The sequence below is a fragment of the Mus caroli genome, chromosome 4 (assembly GCF_900094665.2).
Source record: "Mus caroli chromosome 4, CAROLI_EIJ_v1.1, whole genome shotgun sequence".
Taxonomy (NCBI): Eukaryota; Metazoa; Chordata; class Mammalia; order Rodentia; family Muridae; genus Mus; species Mus caroli.
In genome coordinates, this window is record NC_034573.1 from 91062973 (window position 1) to 91079785 (window position 16813).

The window sequence follows — 16813 nt, forward strand, 5'->3', positions numbered from 1 at the left end:
GACTGTCTTCTCTGCCGGCTAATTGTTTTATTCGTATAGGTACTTTTTGATTGGCTCTTCCTGGTGGGGCGGAGGAATGAGGTTTTGGAAATTGTTCAGCCTGGATTGGCGCATTTGAGCACCTGAGGAAGGGGCTTGTCCCAGTCACTCCCTGTCCCATCTCCCGACCCGTAAGCTCCCTCCCCTTCAACTCGCGAGTACTAATGTTTAAAAAGAATTAAAAAAAAAAAAAAAAAAAAAAGAGGGCGTGAGCGAGCGAGCCTCCTGCGCGCCAGCCCGGCCTCCTGCGCAGCGCGCGCCTCTGCGAGGACCCGCGCGAGCTGCCCGTGCCGCTGCCTGCGCTGTTTAAACTGCAGAACCCGTTAGGCCCCGGGAGGAACTACCGTTCCAGCTGGTTCCGGAGCCGAGCGTGCCGGGGGCGAGGGGCGGTCGCGCGGCGGCTCGCGCCTTTCGCGCCTCTGCAACGTGGAGAGGAGAACCGGCACTTTCCGTGGACGCCACCTCCAGCCGCGACGCTGGCGCGGGCGGGGGTTCACTCGCGGGGGTCCTGAGACTGAGGAAAACGCGCCAAGTTCCCCCTCGGCGGCCGTGCGGGGACCCTGCGGCTCGGGAGCGCCGCCACCGCTGTGCGCCCGTAGCCTTCCCGGCCGGGCTGCGCCGGGGATGTAGTGGGGCCGCGGCGGGCAGGACCGAGCGGCGGCCCGGCTCCCGCTCCGCGGACGAATGGTCACTCCCCCGCGGGAGGCGCCCACCAGCGATCCCTCTCCCGGGACGGCGGCCGGGCTCACCTGTCGCGCCCGCACTCTGCCCGTCTGGTCTCCTCGGCGGCGGCGCCGCGGACTCACGAAGGGCCATGACCGGGTAAGGAGCGCCCGGGGTTCAGGGCCCGGGGCTGCGCGGCAGGTGCTGACTATGACGGTGGGGAGGGCCCCTTAGGCTCGGGCTGAGCTGCGAGGGACTGCCGGCGGGCGCGGCGACCCCCGGGGTGGCACACCCGCGACCCAAGTGCCCCTCTGCCCACGCCTTTCGTAACGGGAGAGGCTGGCCGGGAGAAGAGATGTTTGTGATCGCAGTGTCCTGGGTCGGGGCTTGCGAAATTTTGCCGCGCATTTTCTTGACTTACAGTTTCTCCAGAAGTGTGTACGGCGCCACGTGTCTTAACCCTGCGCCCAAGAGTTTGTTTTTATTGTTTCACGTTTTTCTTGAAAGAAGAGTTGAATCCTATAATTGTACACAGATTTGAAAAGTAGTGGGACCTGGGGATTCACGGTGTCATTTGGTCAAGAAGACTTACGGCTAAGTTCATTGTGCGAAGCTTGGGTTATAGTTCTGGAGAGGCTTTTTTGACTGAAAGCTCTGAGAAGGGACGTGGAGAACATAAGATTGGGCACCCGGGAAAGTGTCGCGCTCTTGGTGACCATCAGTGCTGGCTGGCTGTTTAGAGGGTCCCAGATTGGATGGCTGGCCGAGATGACGGCCGCTGTTTGAGCTGGCTGATGACTTCTTTTCTCTCACTGGCTCCCAGGAAGACACCTTTCCGGAGTCATTAGTGCTTGGGGGAAGTCTGACAGTTTTGCAAAGGCTGGTTTATCATTCCTAACAGGACATTTCATCAAGAACATTAAGGGGCCAAGAGACAAAAAGTTACGTTGCAGATAAGATGGGAAATTTTGCCAGTTGTCCAGTTTTTCCTGAGTTGGTTCCCAAAAATGGTTTCCCTGCAGTGTACAGTGAACTTCTGGGGTGAAATGTTTAGGGGTAGAATTTGAATGAATTTGTGTGTACTACTCGGTTACCTACATTTGAAACTCGTTCATATTTTTGGAATATTGGAATAGAAGGATTATCTTTCTTCTAGATGTTCCAAATAAAAAATAAATTTCTATAAAGTATCACAGGCATTGCTGTATCTCAGAGCTTCCTCCCCCCTTCCATTTAACGTTTTACCTTGAAACGGGTAGAAAATGCTTTTTTCAGCAGCTTCTAGTCACAAAGCTTAGAAACAATTGGAGCTGGGTGTGGTGGACAGTAGGACTTCCCACTGGGGAGAAGAGGCTGGCAGGTAGATTTTTTTTTTTTTTTTGGTTTTTCGAGACAGAATTTCTCAGTATAGCCCTGGCTGTCCTGGAGCTCACTTTGTAGACCAGGCTGGCCTTGAACTCAGAAATCCGCCTGCCTCTGCCTCCGGAGTGCTGGGATTAAAGGCGTGCGCCACCACGCCCGGCTGGCAGGTAGATTTTTGAGTTCCAGGCCAGCCACTGGGAGACCCTGTCTCAAAATAGCATAATTGGAAAACTAAAGTATATTGTAATTTTTAAGCACACATGAGACGGAGCAAGTTTTTCCAACCTCTGTTCCAGCTTTGTATGTGTAGTTCAAATCGACTACAAGTGGCCTTGTAGACTCTAGTCTCCACTACTACTTTGGTTTCTTATTCATTCCTGATTTTTACCATTGTTCAGTTACTATTTTTGTATATAAAAAAATGAAATTTTGCTTAAGCCTATTGTTTTCAAACCTTGTTTGTGTATGGGTGTGCACAGGAAGTTCAGAGGGCACTCTTGAGAAGTTGAGTCCCTGGGATTAAGCTCAAGTTGGTAGGGTTAGCAGCAAGCGTCCTGACCCACAGGATCATCTCACTAGCCCAAAGTTTCTGCTGCTTATTGTATGAATGATTTTAGTAAATGGGTATTTTTGAGATATGGCTCTTAATGCATGTACATATACACACACCCATATATATGCATATGTATACACACATGGTAATAAGAATTTAGTAGCAATTTTAAAGGAAGTTAGTGTGTGCGTGTCTGCAGGTGTGTGTGCATGCATGCATATATGTATCATTGGACGCGTATACGTATCATTGGCATTTAAGCCAGTGGTTCTCCACTTGTGAGTCAAGACCCCCCAGTGGTGTGTCAAACAACCTTTTTACAGGGGATTTCATATCTGGCATATCAGATATTTACATTAATTACCATTCATAGCAGTAGCAAAATTACAGTTAGGAAGTAGCAATGACAATTTTATGGTTGTTGTCACCACACCATGAGGAACTGTATTAAAGGGTCACAGCATTAGGAAGGGTGAGAGCCATTAATAAGCAATAAACTCTTTAAGTGTCTACTGTCAGGCATTAGGTTTTGAAATAAGATGTCCTGATTTGTACCATTCTTTTGGTAAATCTTTTCACAGTTGCTTATTTTGTCACTTATATATGATAGCTGGGGACTAATGAAATCTTTTTGTATGTGATTAATAGATTTAATTGGTGATTACAGCTTCCTTCAATAAGTTAATTCTCGTCAACTCCTTGCAATTTTGAAAGAAAATGCCTGGCGTCATACCTAGTGAAAGTAATGGGCTTTCAAGAGGCAGTCCATCCAAGAAAAACAGACTGTCTTTGAAGTTTTTTCAGAAAAAGGAAACTAAAAGAGCCTTAGACTTTACTGATTCTCAAGAAAATGAAGAAAAAACTTCTGAATATAGAGGATCTGAGATGTATGTATTTTATTTTAAATATATTTTTTTTGTTTTTTTTTTCTTTTTTTAAAGATTTATTTATTTTATGTATATGAGTATACTGTCGCTGTCTTCAGACACCAGAAGAGGGCATCAGATCCCATTACAGATGGTTGTGAGCCACCATGTGGTTGCTGGGAATTGAACTCAGGACCTCTGGAAGAGCAGTCAGTGAGTGCTCTTAACAGCTGAGCCATCTTTCCAGCCCCCTTAAATGTATTTCTGTATTCTGAATCAGTGAAAGAGCACTGAACTTGAGTTGATAGTTCTGTACTCACCTGACAGTTGACAGAGGTTAAAAGAAAGTATACATTGATTTGCATTTAGCAAGATAAGGAATAAAGTGTATAGTAGGGGCTAGGTGGAGGTGGCATGCCCCTTTAATCCCAGCACTTGGGAGGCAGAGACAGGCGGATTTCTGAGTTCGAGGCCAGCCTGGTCTACAGAGTGAGTTCCAGGACATCCAGGGCCACACAGAGCAGCCCTGTCTTGAAAAATCAGAAAAAGAAAAAGAGAAGCCTTTTTGGGGGGGTGGGGGGGCGGTGGCAGGTCGGGGAGACCAAACCAAACCAAAAAAAACCGTGTAGTAGGAACATGGTAAACACTGCTTGATATTTTTGCAGTGTAGTGTGTGTGAAAACAGTTTTTTTGTTTGTTTTTTTTTTATACTCTAGAACATAAATCTGCTAGAGGTAGGACAGTTGCAGTTTATTTTGAAACTAGATTTTAAAGATGAATGTTTTTTAATGTATGTAAATTCTCTCGTCACTAAGAAGAAAGGAAAGAGGGGAAGGACTGTACGTGCAGTGTGGGTGCATCAGTCACAGGAGGGGACACAGAGCTGATGGGTTTTCTAGTCTAAGCTCACCCCACCCCCACCCCCAGTGCCCCTTTATGGTAGATACGTGCACAAACATGTAATTGAGAGTAGATCTATAAAGCTCTAAATGGAAAACTCCATGGCTTCAGAATGGCTGTCCTATAGGATTGGACAAGGGTTTGTTTGAGTGGCTACTTTAATCTAGCTGTATGATGTCTTTACTTGTGAATTCATTACAACTAAGCAATTTTTATATTAAAAAATAGAGAATAAAAGTGAATATTCCAAATTGCTCTAGCTGGAGTCTATGGTAGCTCATTGTTCAACAAATGGGCAGTCTGTTGGATAACTAAAAGTAGATCTTATCTATCCTATGTGTGTTTCACCAATAAATGTTCAGGGTTGGGTATATAGCTCAATGATCATATCCCTATTGTAAAAATCCTAAGTTTAGGGGAGTAGTATTTCCACTTTAAGATGGCACATCTTTATACTTTCTCTTCCCTCTGTGTTAACAGTGACCAAGTTGTTCCTGCTGCACAGTCCTCCCCAGTGAGCTGCGAGAAGAGAGAGAACTTGTTACCATTTGTGGGATTGAATAACCTTGGCAATACTTGTTATCTGAATAGTATTCTTCAGGTAACGTGATGTAATGTTGAATGTTTCTGAAAATTATTGACTATTGAATGGCTTTGTCCATACTTTCTCATACATTGTAAATAAACCAAAACAGACTCTATATGATAATGCTCAGAAACTGTACATTACTTCCTGTGGGCAAGAAAAGAGTAAAGGGAAGATACTGAGATTGGGTAGATTGGTTAAGGGACGATGCCAAAGCCAAACTTTAATCTTTACTGCTTGATTTCTGGTGCTATGTCCTATGTCCACTTAAAAGCTTTTATTATTTTGTGTGTTATTAAAATTTTGTTGGTTTTTATCCTGGTTAGGTTCAGAGCTAAGTGCTGCTGAGCGATCAGCGGGTTACTCTTGGTGGGGTAGAGAACTCGTTTGATGAGGGTCTTATCAGTTTTAGGTAATACACATTAAACGTGCCCTACAGAAAACAGTAGTGATTTTAGGTGTGCTCTTTGCTCAGTACTAAAACAGTGCCCTTTTTGTAGGTGTTATACTTTTGTCCTGGCTTTAAGACTGGAGTGAAGCACTTATTTAATATTATTTCAAGGAAGAAAGAAGCTCTGAAGGATGACTCTAATCAGAAAGAGAAGGTAAAAAGATTAAGAAAATAACTTAAAAAGCAAAATAAGCTAGAGAGAAGGCCATGCCCACTGATACACACATTTAATCCCAGCACTTGGGAGGCAGCTAAGCGTGGTTTGTCTCCATAGTGATTTACTGGCTAGATGGGCTACACATTGCAACCCTGTCTCAACAACCGCCATGCCCCCAACACACACGCAACAAGGAACTAATGGGAAGAATTACACTTATTTGGAAAATAAAAAGGTACTAGATTCTCAGGAGAGTTCAGGACGGTGGTGACAGAATATTTCTGTTAAGTTTTTCAGAACTGTATATTATCCAGATTATTCATAGCCTTATATAGTGTTTTATGCATTGTTAACTAGACTTGTCACTTGTCCCTCACAATCACAAGTATCTCACTGGAGTCTATGGTAATTGCCATTAATGTTTTTTGAAGACTGAATTTATGGTCTTACATAAACAAGTGAAACTCTACTACTGAGCCATACCCCTAGCCTTAATTGCAAGTAAATAAATTAAAAGAAAACTGATTTAAAAAAATCATTGTCCATATAGAAAGCAACTTAAAAGAAAAAGGTGAAGAAAAACAGTTGACTTGTATGACTAATAGAGTCTTAGCTGTACTGAAATTAAGTTTAGAAAAGCTATATTGCCGGGCGTGGTGGCACACGCCTTTAGTCCCAGCACTTGGGAGGCAGAGGCAGGAGGATTTCTGAGTTCAAGGCCAGCCAGGGCTACACAGAGAAACCCTGTCTCGAAAAACTAAAAAAAAAAAAAAAAAAAAAACAAAAGAAAGAAAAGCTATATTGTGCTATGAGACCAAGAAGGAAAGAGGCACTTATTTAATGTTTAAAAACTAATTTTATGTTTTGTTTTTTTTCTTGATAGGGAAGCTGCAAAGAAGAGTCTTTGGCAAGTTATGAGCTTATATGCAGTTTACAGTCCTTAATAATTTCAGTTGAGCAGCTTCAGGCTAGTTTTCTCTTAAATCCAGAGAAATATACAGATGAACTTGCTACACAGCCAAGGCGACTGCTGAACACACTCAGGTACAGGCTCTAACACAGTTTTACCATTCTTTCCCTACTCGTTACTGTCTTTAGAAGAGGGTAGTATATGAACACATGGGAGTAGATGGCAAGACAATTGAAGCTCCAGCTCATAGCTTAAAATTAAAAGATGTTAGATTAATTATATTCAAATTTACTCATGGTCTTCCTGATGTGAAATAATACATTTTCTGTCAAAAGACTCATGTTTGACTAGAGTACTGGCCTATACATAGATGATTCATACTTATGTGCCATACTGCATTTAAAAAAAAAAAAATACAGGTATATAGTCTTTACACCAAACCAGTCACTGGCGGTAAAGCCCTGAGTATTGAGAGATTTAGTCATTTTTATGATACTGAGGCTTGAACCCCCAGATCTGTACATGCTCGGGCTCCAAGTGTGTTTCTGACCATGAATGTAAGACACAAAAGAAATCAAAAGTTAAAATAAATTGGTTAAAGCTGGTCACTAAGCATTCTTTGCAAGTTCTATAGGCTGGGGAGAATAAGAATAAACCCGTGCTGCAGAGGACACAAGCATGATCTTGAAGGGGGCTTGGGGAAGTCGGAACAGTTTCCACTTCAGTGCCCCATAGACCAGCGAGGGTTCCTGGACACAGGGTCCTAAGGAGGTTCAGATTGCAACCTGTGGATCTGTGTATGAAATGTGTCATGCATAAAACCTGCAGGTTACAAAGACTTGTGTGTGCTCAAAAATAAACATGCACATACATGGGAGCCCTTGTGAATGCGTGAGCACACACACACAAATGTATAATGTAGAAGAGGGTGATGGTATTATAAGATAATACCATAAATAATGGTCAAATTGTTTTTACATTCAGCTGTAAATTTAGGTAAGAGGTTTCAAATTAGTAGAATGCTTTTGGATATTTAAAATAGCTAATAGAAAAATTTTCTCTGACTAAACAAAACTAGAATTAGCTAAAGTGAGCCTTTTTATTCATAGGGAACTCAACCCTATGTATGAAGGATTTCTACAGCATGATGCACAGGAAGTGCTACAGTGTATTCTGGGAAACATTCAAGAAACATGCCAACTCCTAAAAAAAGAAGAAATAAAAAACCTGGCTGAATTATCCAGCAAGGTTGAAGAACAATCTCTTCAGAAAGAGGAAACAGGTGGAATTACCAGCACAGAGATTGACAGTATGAGGAATACGGAGGACGTCAAAGAGCAGCTCCCCAAAGGGAACTGGAAAAGAAAAAGTGACAGTGAGTCAAGTAACGTGAAGAAAAAGGTTAAACTGTCCAGGGAATCCCAGCCATTGGAAGAAAACCAGAGACAAACCAGATCAAAGAGAAAAGCTATTGGAGACACACTGGAGGTCGCTCCTAAGATCATCCCCAAGTGTGTTTCTGAAAGTGAGAGTGCAAAGTCCTCACAGAAGAAATCAAAAGTTAAAATAAATTGGTTAAAGCCATCCACTAAGCAACCCAGCATTCTTTCCAAGTTCTGTAGTCTTGGAAAAATAACAACCAACCAGCGCTCCAAAGGACAACCTAAAGAAAAGGAGGGTGACGTTGAAGAGGGCTTGGAGAAGTACGGAAGTGACCACACAGCTAACGGTGGACCCGAGTCTCCAGGAAGTAGCGACACGCCTGTGGACAGCAGTGAAGCTAAGTCCGGAAACAAAGGTCAGTGCAGTTACTAGGTCGGCTAGTGAGGGTAACAGACAGGATTTAAGATAGTTAGTTTGTCCCAGCATTGTACTTGAGTTTGTGAACGTGTATTATGTAGTGCTGTTGTTATTAGGGTAATTTTGCTTGATGGTTTCTAAACTTGGGAAGTTAAAAACCTTTTTAATGGGAAAGCTGTCGTTTTATCTATGCAGTATGACACGAACTCAAGGGAAACTTGAGTTCAGTGAGTCTTAGACCTGAGATATAACTGCTTTGCTTGGTGTTGTTTACACATGTATTCATTCCTCTTAGGGAACATCTGCTGGGCGTGCTGTAGTTATTGTGGGTGATGGTTGCTCCAATAGATGTGTCTCTCTGGGGCAGCTGTAGAAAGACATGTCTTTAGGAAGCAAGTTAAAGACACAGCCGACTTTGTTCTAAAGATAGTAATTCATATTTAAAAATTTTTTGGTAGGAATTTTACACTTCATGAATAAAGCACTGCTTAATAAGATATGAAAACGGGTTTTGTGTTCACGATGTACTATCAATAGGGAATTAATGAATTGGGCTATACTGAAAAGCAAATCTGCATAAACATTTTCCCATTTTCATTTTAGGTGCTGAGCAGATTGGCTTTGAGCTAGTAGAGAAACTGTTTCAAGGTCAGCTCGTGTTAAGGACGCGGTGTTTGGAATGTGAAAGCTTAACAGAAAGAAGAGAGGATTTCCAGGATATTAGTGTTCCCGTGCAAGAAGATGAGCTTTCCAAAGTCGAGGAGAGCTCCGAAAGTAAGCGGCCGGGCAGGGAGGCCTGGGTGTGCCGACTGAGATAGCTAGAGCCAGCGTCCGTCCTGTTCTCAGCACCATTTGTTAATCCTACTTGCCAAATTGTAATAGAAAAGTGAAATGCTGTAACATCTGAGACCTTAATATTTTATTAACTGAAGTCATTTTAAATTTCTACTTGAGCTACTGTTGTGTTCAATGTAAATCATAAAAAGTATGGAAATGTCCTGAGGAATCACAAGGCTGGCGACTGACCTGAGACTGGGCTTATTTGGCTTTTGGTGTGTGTCTGTCTCGCTCTTTGTGTGTGTGTGTGTGTATCTTCGGCTAATACTAAGTATTTAGATGTTGGGGATCAGTTATTTGAAACTGAATGATATCGCGCATGAAACTTGGTTAAAGTTTTCAATGTCTGAAAGATATTTATGAGTGAACAATTCTGTTTTACAGTTTCTCCAGAGCCAAAAACAGAAATGAAGACCTTGAGATGGGCAATTTCACAGTTTGCTTCAGTGGAGAGAATTGTAGGAGAGGATAAATACTTCTGTGAAAATTGCCATCATTATACGGAAGCAGAGCGAAGTCTCCTGTTTGATAAAATGCCTGAAGTTATCACTATTCATCTGAAGTGCTTTGCTGCTAGTGGCTTGGAGTGAGTATTGTGAATAAGCCGAGGGAGACAGTGGCTTTGTCTACAGTGCTGTGCCAAGTGAAGTTGTGTGTGAGAACCGACTCTGTGTCTGCTCTTTTGGAGCTCAGCTCAGTGTGCTTGTCTAGCATAGAGAAGGTTCTGGGTTTGAACTTTAGCTCCAGAAAACCCAGTACAGTTCTCACACACCTTTTCATATGCATTCTGTAGGTGCTAGTAGTAGAAGTCTGCTTCTGTGGAGTTGAAATGGAGTCATTATTTTTTCTTTTTCTTTTTTTTATAAATTTATTTCCAAGACAGTGTCTCTGAGTAGGCCAGGCTGGCCTTGAACTCAAAGACTCACTTCCTTCTGCTTACTGAGTGCCAGGATTAAAGGCGTGTGCTACTGAGCCTCACTAAGAAGTCTAATTTATTCCTCCCCTCCTTCCTTCTCTGAGATAGATAGGGTTTCACTGTTATAGACATAGCTGGCCTCTTGACTCAGACTCAAGCTAGGATTACAGATTTGAGCCACCATACCTGACATTGGGGGACAGGGAGGGGATTAAAATTTTCAGTTTTAAAGGAAATCCAGTTCATTTCTGAAAACTTTGGAAAATTTTGTAGTTGAGAATTTGTCCAAAAGCTTTTAAAAATAGATATAAAAATGGCTGTTTTGAATAATCTTGTCTTTTCTGATATGCTATTGTATACTTCATGGTTTCTGCATGCTAATTTCCTAGTGTACAAATCTAATAAAAGAATGAAGAAAATACTTTCTGCAGAAACACCCAAACATCAGTTATTAATTAATTTATAAAAAGAGTGCCCCACTGAGTAGCTCTGAATGGCCTGGACTTTGCTATGTAGACCAAGTTGGCCTTGAACTCAAGAGATCCACTTACCTCTGCCTCTCAAGTGCCAGGACTAAATGTGTGCACCGTTATACCTAGGTTCTATTTTAATATTTTTGTGTATGCATTTTCCTCAAAATTGAAGTCTTAGTCTGCCTTTGTTGCTTGTAACTAAACATTAAGGACTTACTACTTGGCTTTACATTGTGTGTAAAACAGAATTACAGGAAACCTTTTTTTCCTTCCAAAGGTTTGATTGTTACGGTGGTGGACTTTCCAAGATCAACACTCCTTTATTGACACCTCTTAAACTGTCACTAGAAGAATGGAGCACAAAGCCGACTAATGACAGCTATGGATTATTTGCTGTTGTGATGCACAGTGGCATTACTATTAGTAGTGGGCACTATACCGCATCTGTTAAAGTCACTGACCTTAACAGTCTAGAACTCGATAAGGGGAATTTTGTGGTTGACCAGATGTGTGAAATAGGTAAGCCAGAGCCACTGAATGAGGAGGAAGCAAGGGGGACGGCTGAAAATTATGACGATGAAGTATCAATTAGAGTTGGTGGAAATGCCCAGCCAAGTAAAGTTTTGAACAAAAAAAATGTAGAAGGTATTGGACTTCTTGGTGGACAAAAGAGCAAAGCAGATTATGAGCTGTACAACAAAGCGTCTAATCCTGATAAGGTGGTTGGGACACCATTCACTGACAATAGAAATTCTGAAACTAATGATACTAATGGGACCCACGAATCTGACAGGAACAAGGAATCCAGTGACCAAACAGGCGTTAACATGAACGGACTTGAGAACAAAATTTCCTATGTAGTGCAAAGCTTAAAGGAGTACGAGGGGAAGTGGTTGCTTTTTGACGATTCTGAAGTAAAAGTTACAGAAGAGAAAGACTTTCTGAATTCTCTCTCCCCTTCTACATCTCCTACGTCTACTCCCTACTTGCTATTTTATAAAAAATTATAGTGAGTATATCTTCCCTGTAAATATTAAACAGACCTGGACAGACGTTGGTAAAGTTGATGACATCTAAGAGTCTTTAGTTTATCTCTTGAAGCTATTGGATATTATTGGTCTCTCTAGGCTTTTATATAAATAGTGAGATTTTAAATACTGAAAACCATGTTAATTTTTAGAATCATTTTCCTTAGTAGAGACTAGTGATGGATAAGCTGGGAACAAACTTGTGTAGATTCTAAATGATCCAAAATGGAAGCTTGAAACAGTTAACACTTGGATTTACATGATCTTTTGTGTTTGCTTTTTAAAATAAAGTGCTTGTATTTGTATTCTCCAAATTTTGGAGTAATTATCTACTTGATGTTTATAGGTCTGGCTTTTTCACCCAAGAAACAATCTCACTCAGTATATTTAGTTTTATAATAGTCATGAAGCAAATCTCTGCGCTGTATCAGGCACAAAGGCTAGAATATGTATATTCACAATGGTGTATATTTTGTGCCTTGAATAACTTTGGAAAGTGTCTAAGAAAACCTGGCAATCCCCTCTATCTTCATAGGAATTTTATATGTATTTATGAAGATGACTCTGTACTCTAGTCAATCTTTTTGGCATGACTAATTTGTATCTCTTCATACCCTGCACGATCTGTACATAGAACATCAACTTAGAGGTGTGACCTTTAACTTTTTTTTAAAAACTGGGAGGTCAATAAAATTTAAGCTGTTTAACAACCAAATGTGTGATTTTTTTTAAAAAAAAAATGTGTATTTTAATCAAAGTGGAGTTCTTAGATTAATGTGTATGTACAAGAGAGTCATCAAGCATAAATAACATTTAATACTCAGCAGTAGAGCAGAGGCCAACCACTTTCAGAGCAAAGTTAACAACCTTAACACATCCTTCCTTCATTTTAAGTCAGTTGTCTAAGGACTTGCCAAGGGACACTCACCCGAATAAATACACAAATGCTATCGGAGTAACATTCCATTTCAATGGAAAAATTGCTTATTAACATCTCCTCACAGATGGTGTGATGGGAATTATTAGATCATGCGTCCTTGTACTTTCCCTTAAGTTTAGAATCACTAGTAGAACTTTTAAAAGTAACCATCCTGTGCTATTTATTAGAGCTGTAGAGATTCCTGAGGCAAGAAAGGTGTTTTAGGAAACATTGTCAGGAAGTATAACAAAATGGAGTAAGAAATCTCCATTGCAGCTCATGAGAAAAAACCCGGTATTTTGTAACTAAATCATATACTTCACACTGTCACTGAGATGTCACACAGTTCAGGTAACCAAATGAGGAATGACAGGTGTTCACGTAGCATTTTCTCCCTAATGGTTACTGCCTTTGCCACCCCACAGCCCACCAAAGAGGAAAGAATGCCATTTCAAGTGACTCCAGAGGTCAGGCGTGACAAGTACCATTGTTGCTGTTCTGTAACCCACAGTATCACCTAAAAGTGTGAGACATTTCAGAGACCATGGATATTCAAGGGGAACTGTGCTGAGAATAGAAAGCATTCACTTTTTTCTGTGTACCTTTTCCATATTGAAGTTAATTACTTTGAAGATGATTTTTTTTTTTTTTTTNTGGTTTTTCGAGACAGGGTTTCTNTGTGTAGCCCTGGCTGTCCTCGAACTCACTTTGTAGACCAGGCTGGCCTCGAACTCAGAAATCCGCCTGCCTCTGCCTCCCGAGTGAGTGCTGGGATTAAAGGCGTGCGCCACCAAGCCCGGCTGAAGATGATTTTGATGATAGCAACTAATTTATGCTGTAAAACCATGTGACTTCTCATTTAACTGTAGATTAAAATCAATGAAACCCAAGCTTGGTGTTACCTTTAATGATATCAAGTAGCCTTAAAGCAAATTTCTAGTTAATGGTTCAGTCAGTAAACACTTGACAAATATGAAGCACGGAAATCAGCTCAAATTTGACGAATGAAGTTGATGATAATAAAATGGCTCAAAAAGATCAAACTAGTGTCACTGCATGTCACTGGCATTAGATTCTGATATATAGCCATTTAGATGAATGTTTTATTAAATGCTATTTTGGGCAATTCTTAACAGATTGGGGGTGGGGTGGGTATGTGACACCATTACCTAATTTGGGGCGGTTTGATGTCAGTTTAGAACCAGTTTTTGAACAATTCATGTTTTCCCATTGTAATAAATTAAAATCCCACTCATTAAAATTAGTGTAAACATTCACATATTTAATAGTACCTTTAAAATAAGCATTACTACATTTAAAATGGTTCAAAAATGAATGGATCTATAAATGGTAATATAAATTAAAAAACAAGAACTTAAAAGTAAATAAATTTAACATTAGCTATGGTATAAATAATTGTAAATGTGTACTGTACCTTTGAATCATGAAAACTTTTTGTTTTTAAGATGACAGCATGTTACCAGAAGGTTAGAAACCGCCGCCACAAACCTCACATGTAACAGCCTGCATCTGGGAGCATATTCTTCATAGAGTAAATCAATGCTATTGCTTCCAGAATGACATCCAAGTCCTATTTTTCAGTAGACCTCACACTCTGTTGAATACATGGTTCTTTTCAAATGAATAGAACAAGTGTGTATTTTAGAGTTCCATTTTTCGAAGGCTCATTCGGCTGAAGGAATCTCTGAGGAAAAGAAGAGGATATAATTAATGGTGGGGTTTTATTTTAATCTTCTAAGGCTTGTTTTTCCTGCCATCTTACATACGTTGTCATAATCTGGCTTCGGCTTTATCTATAGATTGGACTGGAGGTATGTTCTAGCAGCCACTTCACCAGGCCTGTTCCTTTAACTGCCGTGGAGGAGATTTCTGGAGTAGTCAGGGTTACTGTGCTAAGAAGCAAGTGTTTCTCTAATCTTACGTCTGGAGTCAACTGGTTCTCAGACTACGGCTACACTGATGAGGTTATACACTGATGTTTACCATATTTGAAATTCAGTGAACATTTTAAGTTATTTAACAAAGTAATTGTTCCATTCTATTACAAGTATCTTGTAAGGGCAGGCAATTGTCACTCATCCTCCCTTCATTTCAGCACTCAGGAGGCAGAGAGAGGTGGAGCTCTGCGTCTGAGGCCAGCCAGGGCCAAAACAAAATGCAGAAACATTCCAAAAGAGTAGCACACATGTGTAACGCCTAGCTTAATAAGAGAAGGCCTAAATTCCCCAACCTGCGTCTATAGCCAATCATTTACAAAAGCACATCTCACCCAGTCTCTGGAAAAGTCCATTCTACACATGAGAAGGCAGGAAGAGGGACAAAGTCAAGGTCCCAGACCACAGTTTGACAATCTAAATCCTAAGCAATATTTCTTTCCTAAGTTCTATAGACATGAGGATTTTATTCACAAAATGTTTTTGTGGGTCTTTCCTTCTTCATGAATTGGTTTCTTTTGCTCATCCTGATAGTTAAAGGTGAGGAAGAGCCTGGAAGTTTAGGAAAGGCAGAAGCAGTTATAAAGAGAATGACATTTAGCTTTGCACTTTACAGATTGTTCTTTTGGTTCTAGGGAAAGGTGTTTTGTTTTTGTTTTTTTTTTTTAATTTGTAAGTTTGTTGACATTTTTTTTAAAGGTTTATTTATTTATTGAATGCTTTAAGTACACTGTAGCTGACTTCAGACACTCCAGAAGAGGGCGCCAGATCTCATTACGGATGGTTGTGAGCACCACGTGGTTGCTGGGATTTGAACTCAGGACCTTCGGAAGAGCAGTCAGTGCTCTTAACCGCTGAGCCATCTCTCCAGCCCCTAGGGGAAGGTTTTGAAAGCTGGATACAGTTCATCAAGAGAAGGGCTATTTAAGCTGGAGCCATGGCTTAGTGGTTAAGAGTGCTTACTGCCCTTGTAGAGGGACCCAAATTAGGCTCCTAAGACCTACACCAGGTGGCTCACAACCTGCTGTTATTCCAGTTCCAGATCTGATGCCCTCTAGTCTCCAAGGGTATCTTACACATTTGGTGCACATAATCTTCTGTAGTTAAACAGCTGACTGCGTGTCCTGCATGCACCAAGCCCCAGTTAGTCTCTCAGCACTACATACATGATCCTTGTAATGAAAGCTCTACGGAGGAGGATGAGGAGGATCAGAAGTTCCGGGTCATTCTTTACATATTAAATTCAAGGCCAGACTGAGCTGCAGGAGATCTTGTTTCAAAAAGTATATATTTTGTTTTTTAAAGAAGAAAAGGGCCCTCTTCTGGTATGTTTAAAAACAGCTACAGTGTACTCTTAATAATTTTTTTTTTTTTTTTTAAATAACGGCTGGAGAGCTGGGACAGTGGTAAAGAGCACTGATTGCTCTTCCAGAGGTCCTGAATTCAATTCCCAGCATCCACATGGTGGCTCACAACCATCTGTGATGGGAATCCGATGCCACCTTCTGGTGTGTCTGAAGACATTGACAGTACACCACATACATGAAATAAATAGATATTAAAAAAAAAATAAAGAAAAGGGACAATGGGCAGTGGTAGTAGCACACACATTTAGTTCCAGCACTTGAGAGCCAGAGGCAGGAGGATCTCTGAGGTCAGCCTGGTCTATAGATTAAGTTCCATGACAGCCAGGGTTGCACAGAGAAACCTTGTCTTGACACCCACCCCTCAAAACAACAACAAAAAACCAACCCTAAAACAGAAAAGGGTTTCCTAGATCTGGGCTTGGTGATGTATGCCTGGAGACAAATTCAGAGAATGGCTGAGGACCAACCAACCTGGTTTAAGTAGCAACAGTCCAAAAACCTGCCACCGCCTAAACAAAACCACCAAACTAAACAACAACAAACAAAAAAACTCCTCAGAGAACCAAATATTACACGACTAGATTGAGAAAAGTTTAGAGGACTAGGGAGCAGTGTCCTTCAGGTAGAAGAGCCCTGTACAGAAATGTGAGGAAGAAACTGGACGAGGCTTTGCCAGGTGCTTGATTACTGGATAGCTTGCATGCTCGCAGGCACACACGCTCGTGCACACCCACACCCACACCCACCCACCCAGCCACCCCGACCTGTGACCTGAGAATGGAGTCAGGTGCATGGGGCTAGAGATGTCAAGACTGAAGGGAAATGGAAAGCTGCTTGCTTCCCTGCTGGGAACTCTGAAGGGAACAGCCCCATAGGTGTGGGCTAAGAGAAGCATGTATTTTACCACAAGTGAATAATGCTCTTTGTACTTCTCCAGTTCCTGTAGCTTGTGGTGGAGACAGGTTTCCCTGGAGGCTGTGACGCAGAGCAGGCTCTTGGCCCATTTCTTTTTTTAAGTGGCCCAGACTCTC

General features: G+C 41.4%; 1 protein-coding gene across 3 annotated transcripts; it reads left to right on the top strand.

Annotated features, from left to right (window-relative positions):
- The first annotated feature begins 303 nt into the window (after window positions 1–303).
- Usp1 (ubiquitin specific peptidase 1) lies at window positions 304–12256 on the top strand. Of its 3 annotated transcripts, none has more exons than XM_021160431.2 (9): window positions 304–861; window positions 3266–3504; window positions 4864–4984; window positions 5470–5574; window positions 6461–6621; window positions 7597–8285; window positions 8891–9061; window positions 9509–9710; window positions 10791–12256. In XM_021160431.2, the coding sequence occupies exons 2-9, from the start codon at window positions 3335–3337 to the stop codon at window positions 11521–11523; spliced, it is 2352 nt and encodes a 783-aa protein (XP_021016090.1). In that variant the 5' UTR covers window positions 304–861; window positions 3266–3334; the 3' UTR covers window positions 11524–12256. The 3 variants fall into 3 exon arrangements, with proteins under 3 accessions (XP_021016090.1, XP_021016091.1, XP_029332386.1); XM_021160432.2 differs by having other exon boundaries at window positions 3285–3504; XM_029476526.1 differs by lacking the exon at window positions 3266–3504 and having other exon boundaries at window positions 305–861.
- The last annotated feature ends 4557 nt before the right edge of the window (window positions 12257–16813 follow it).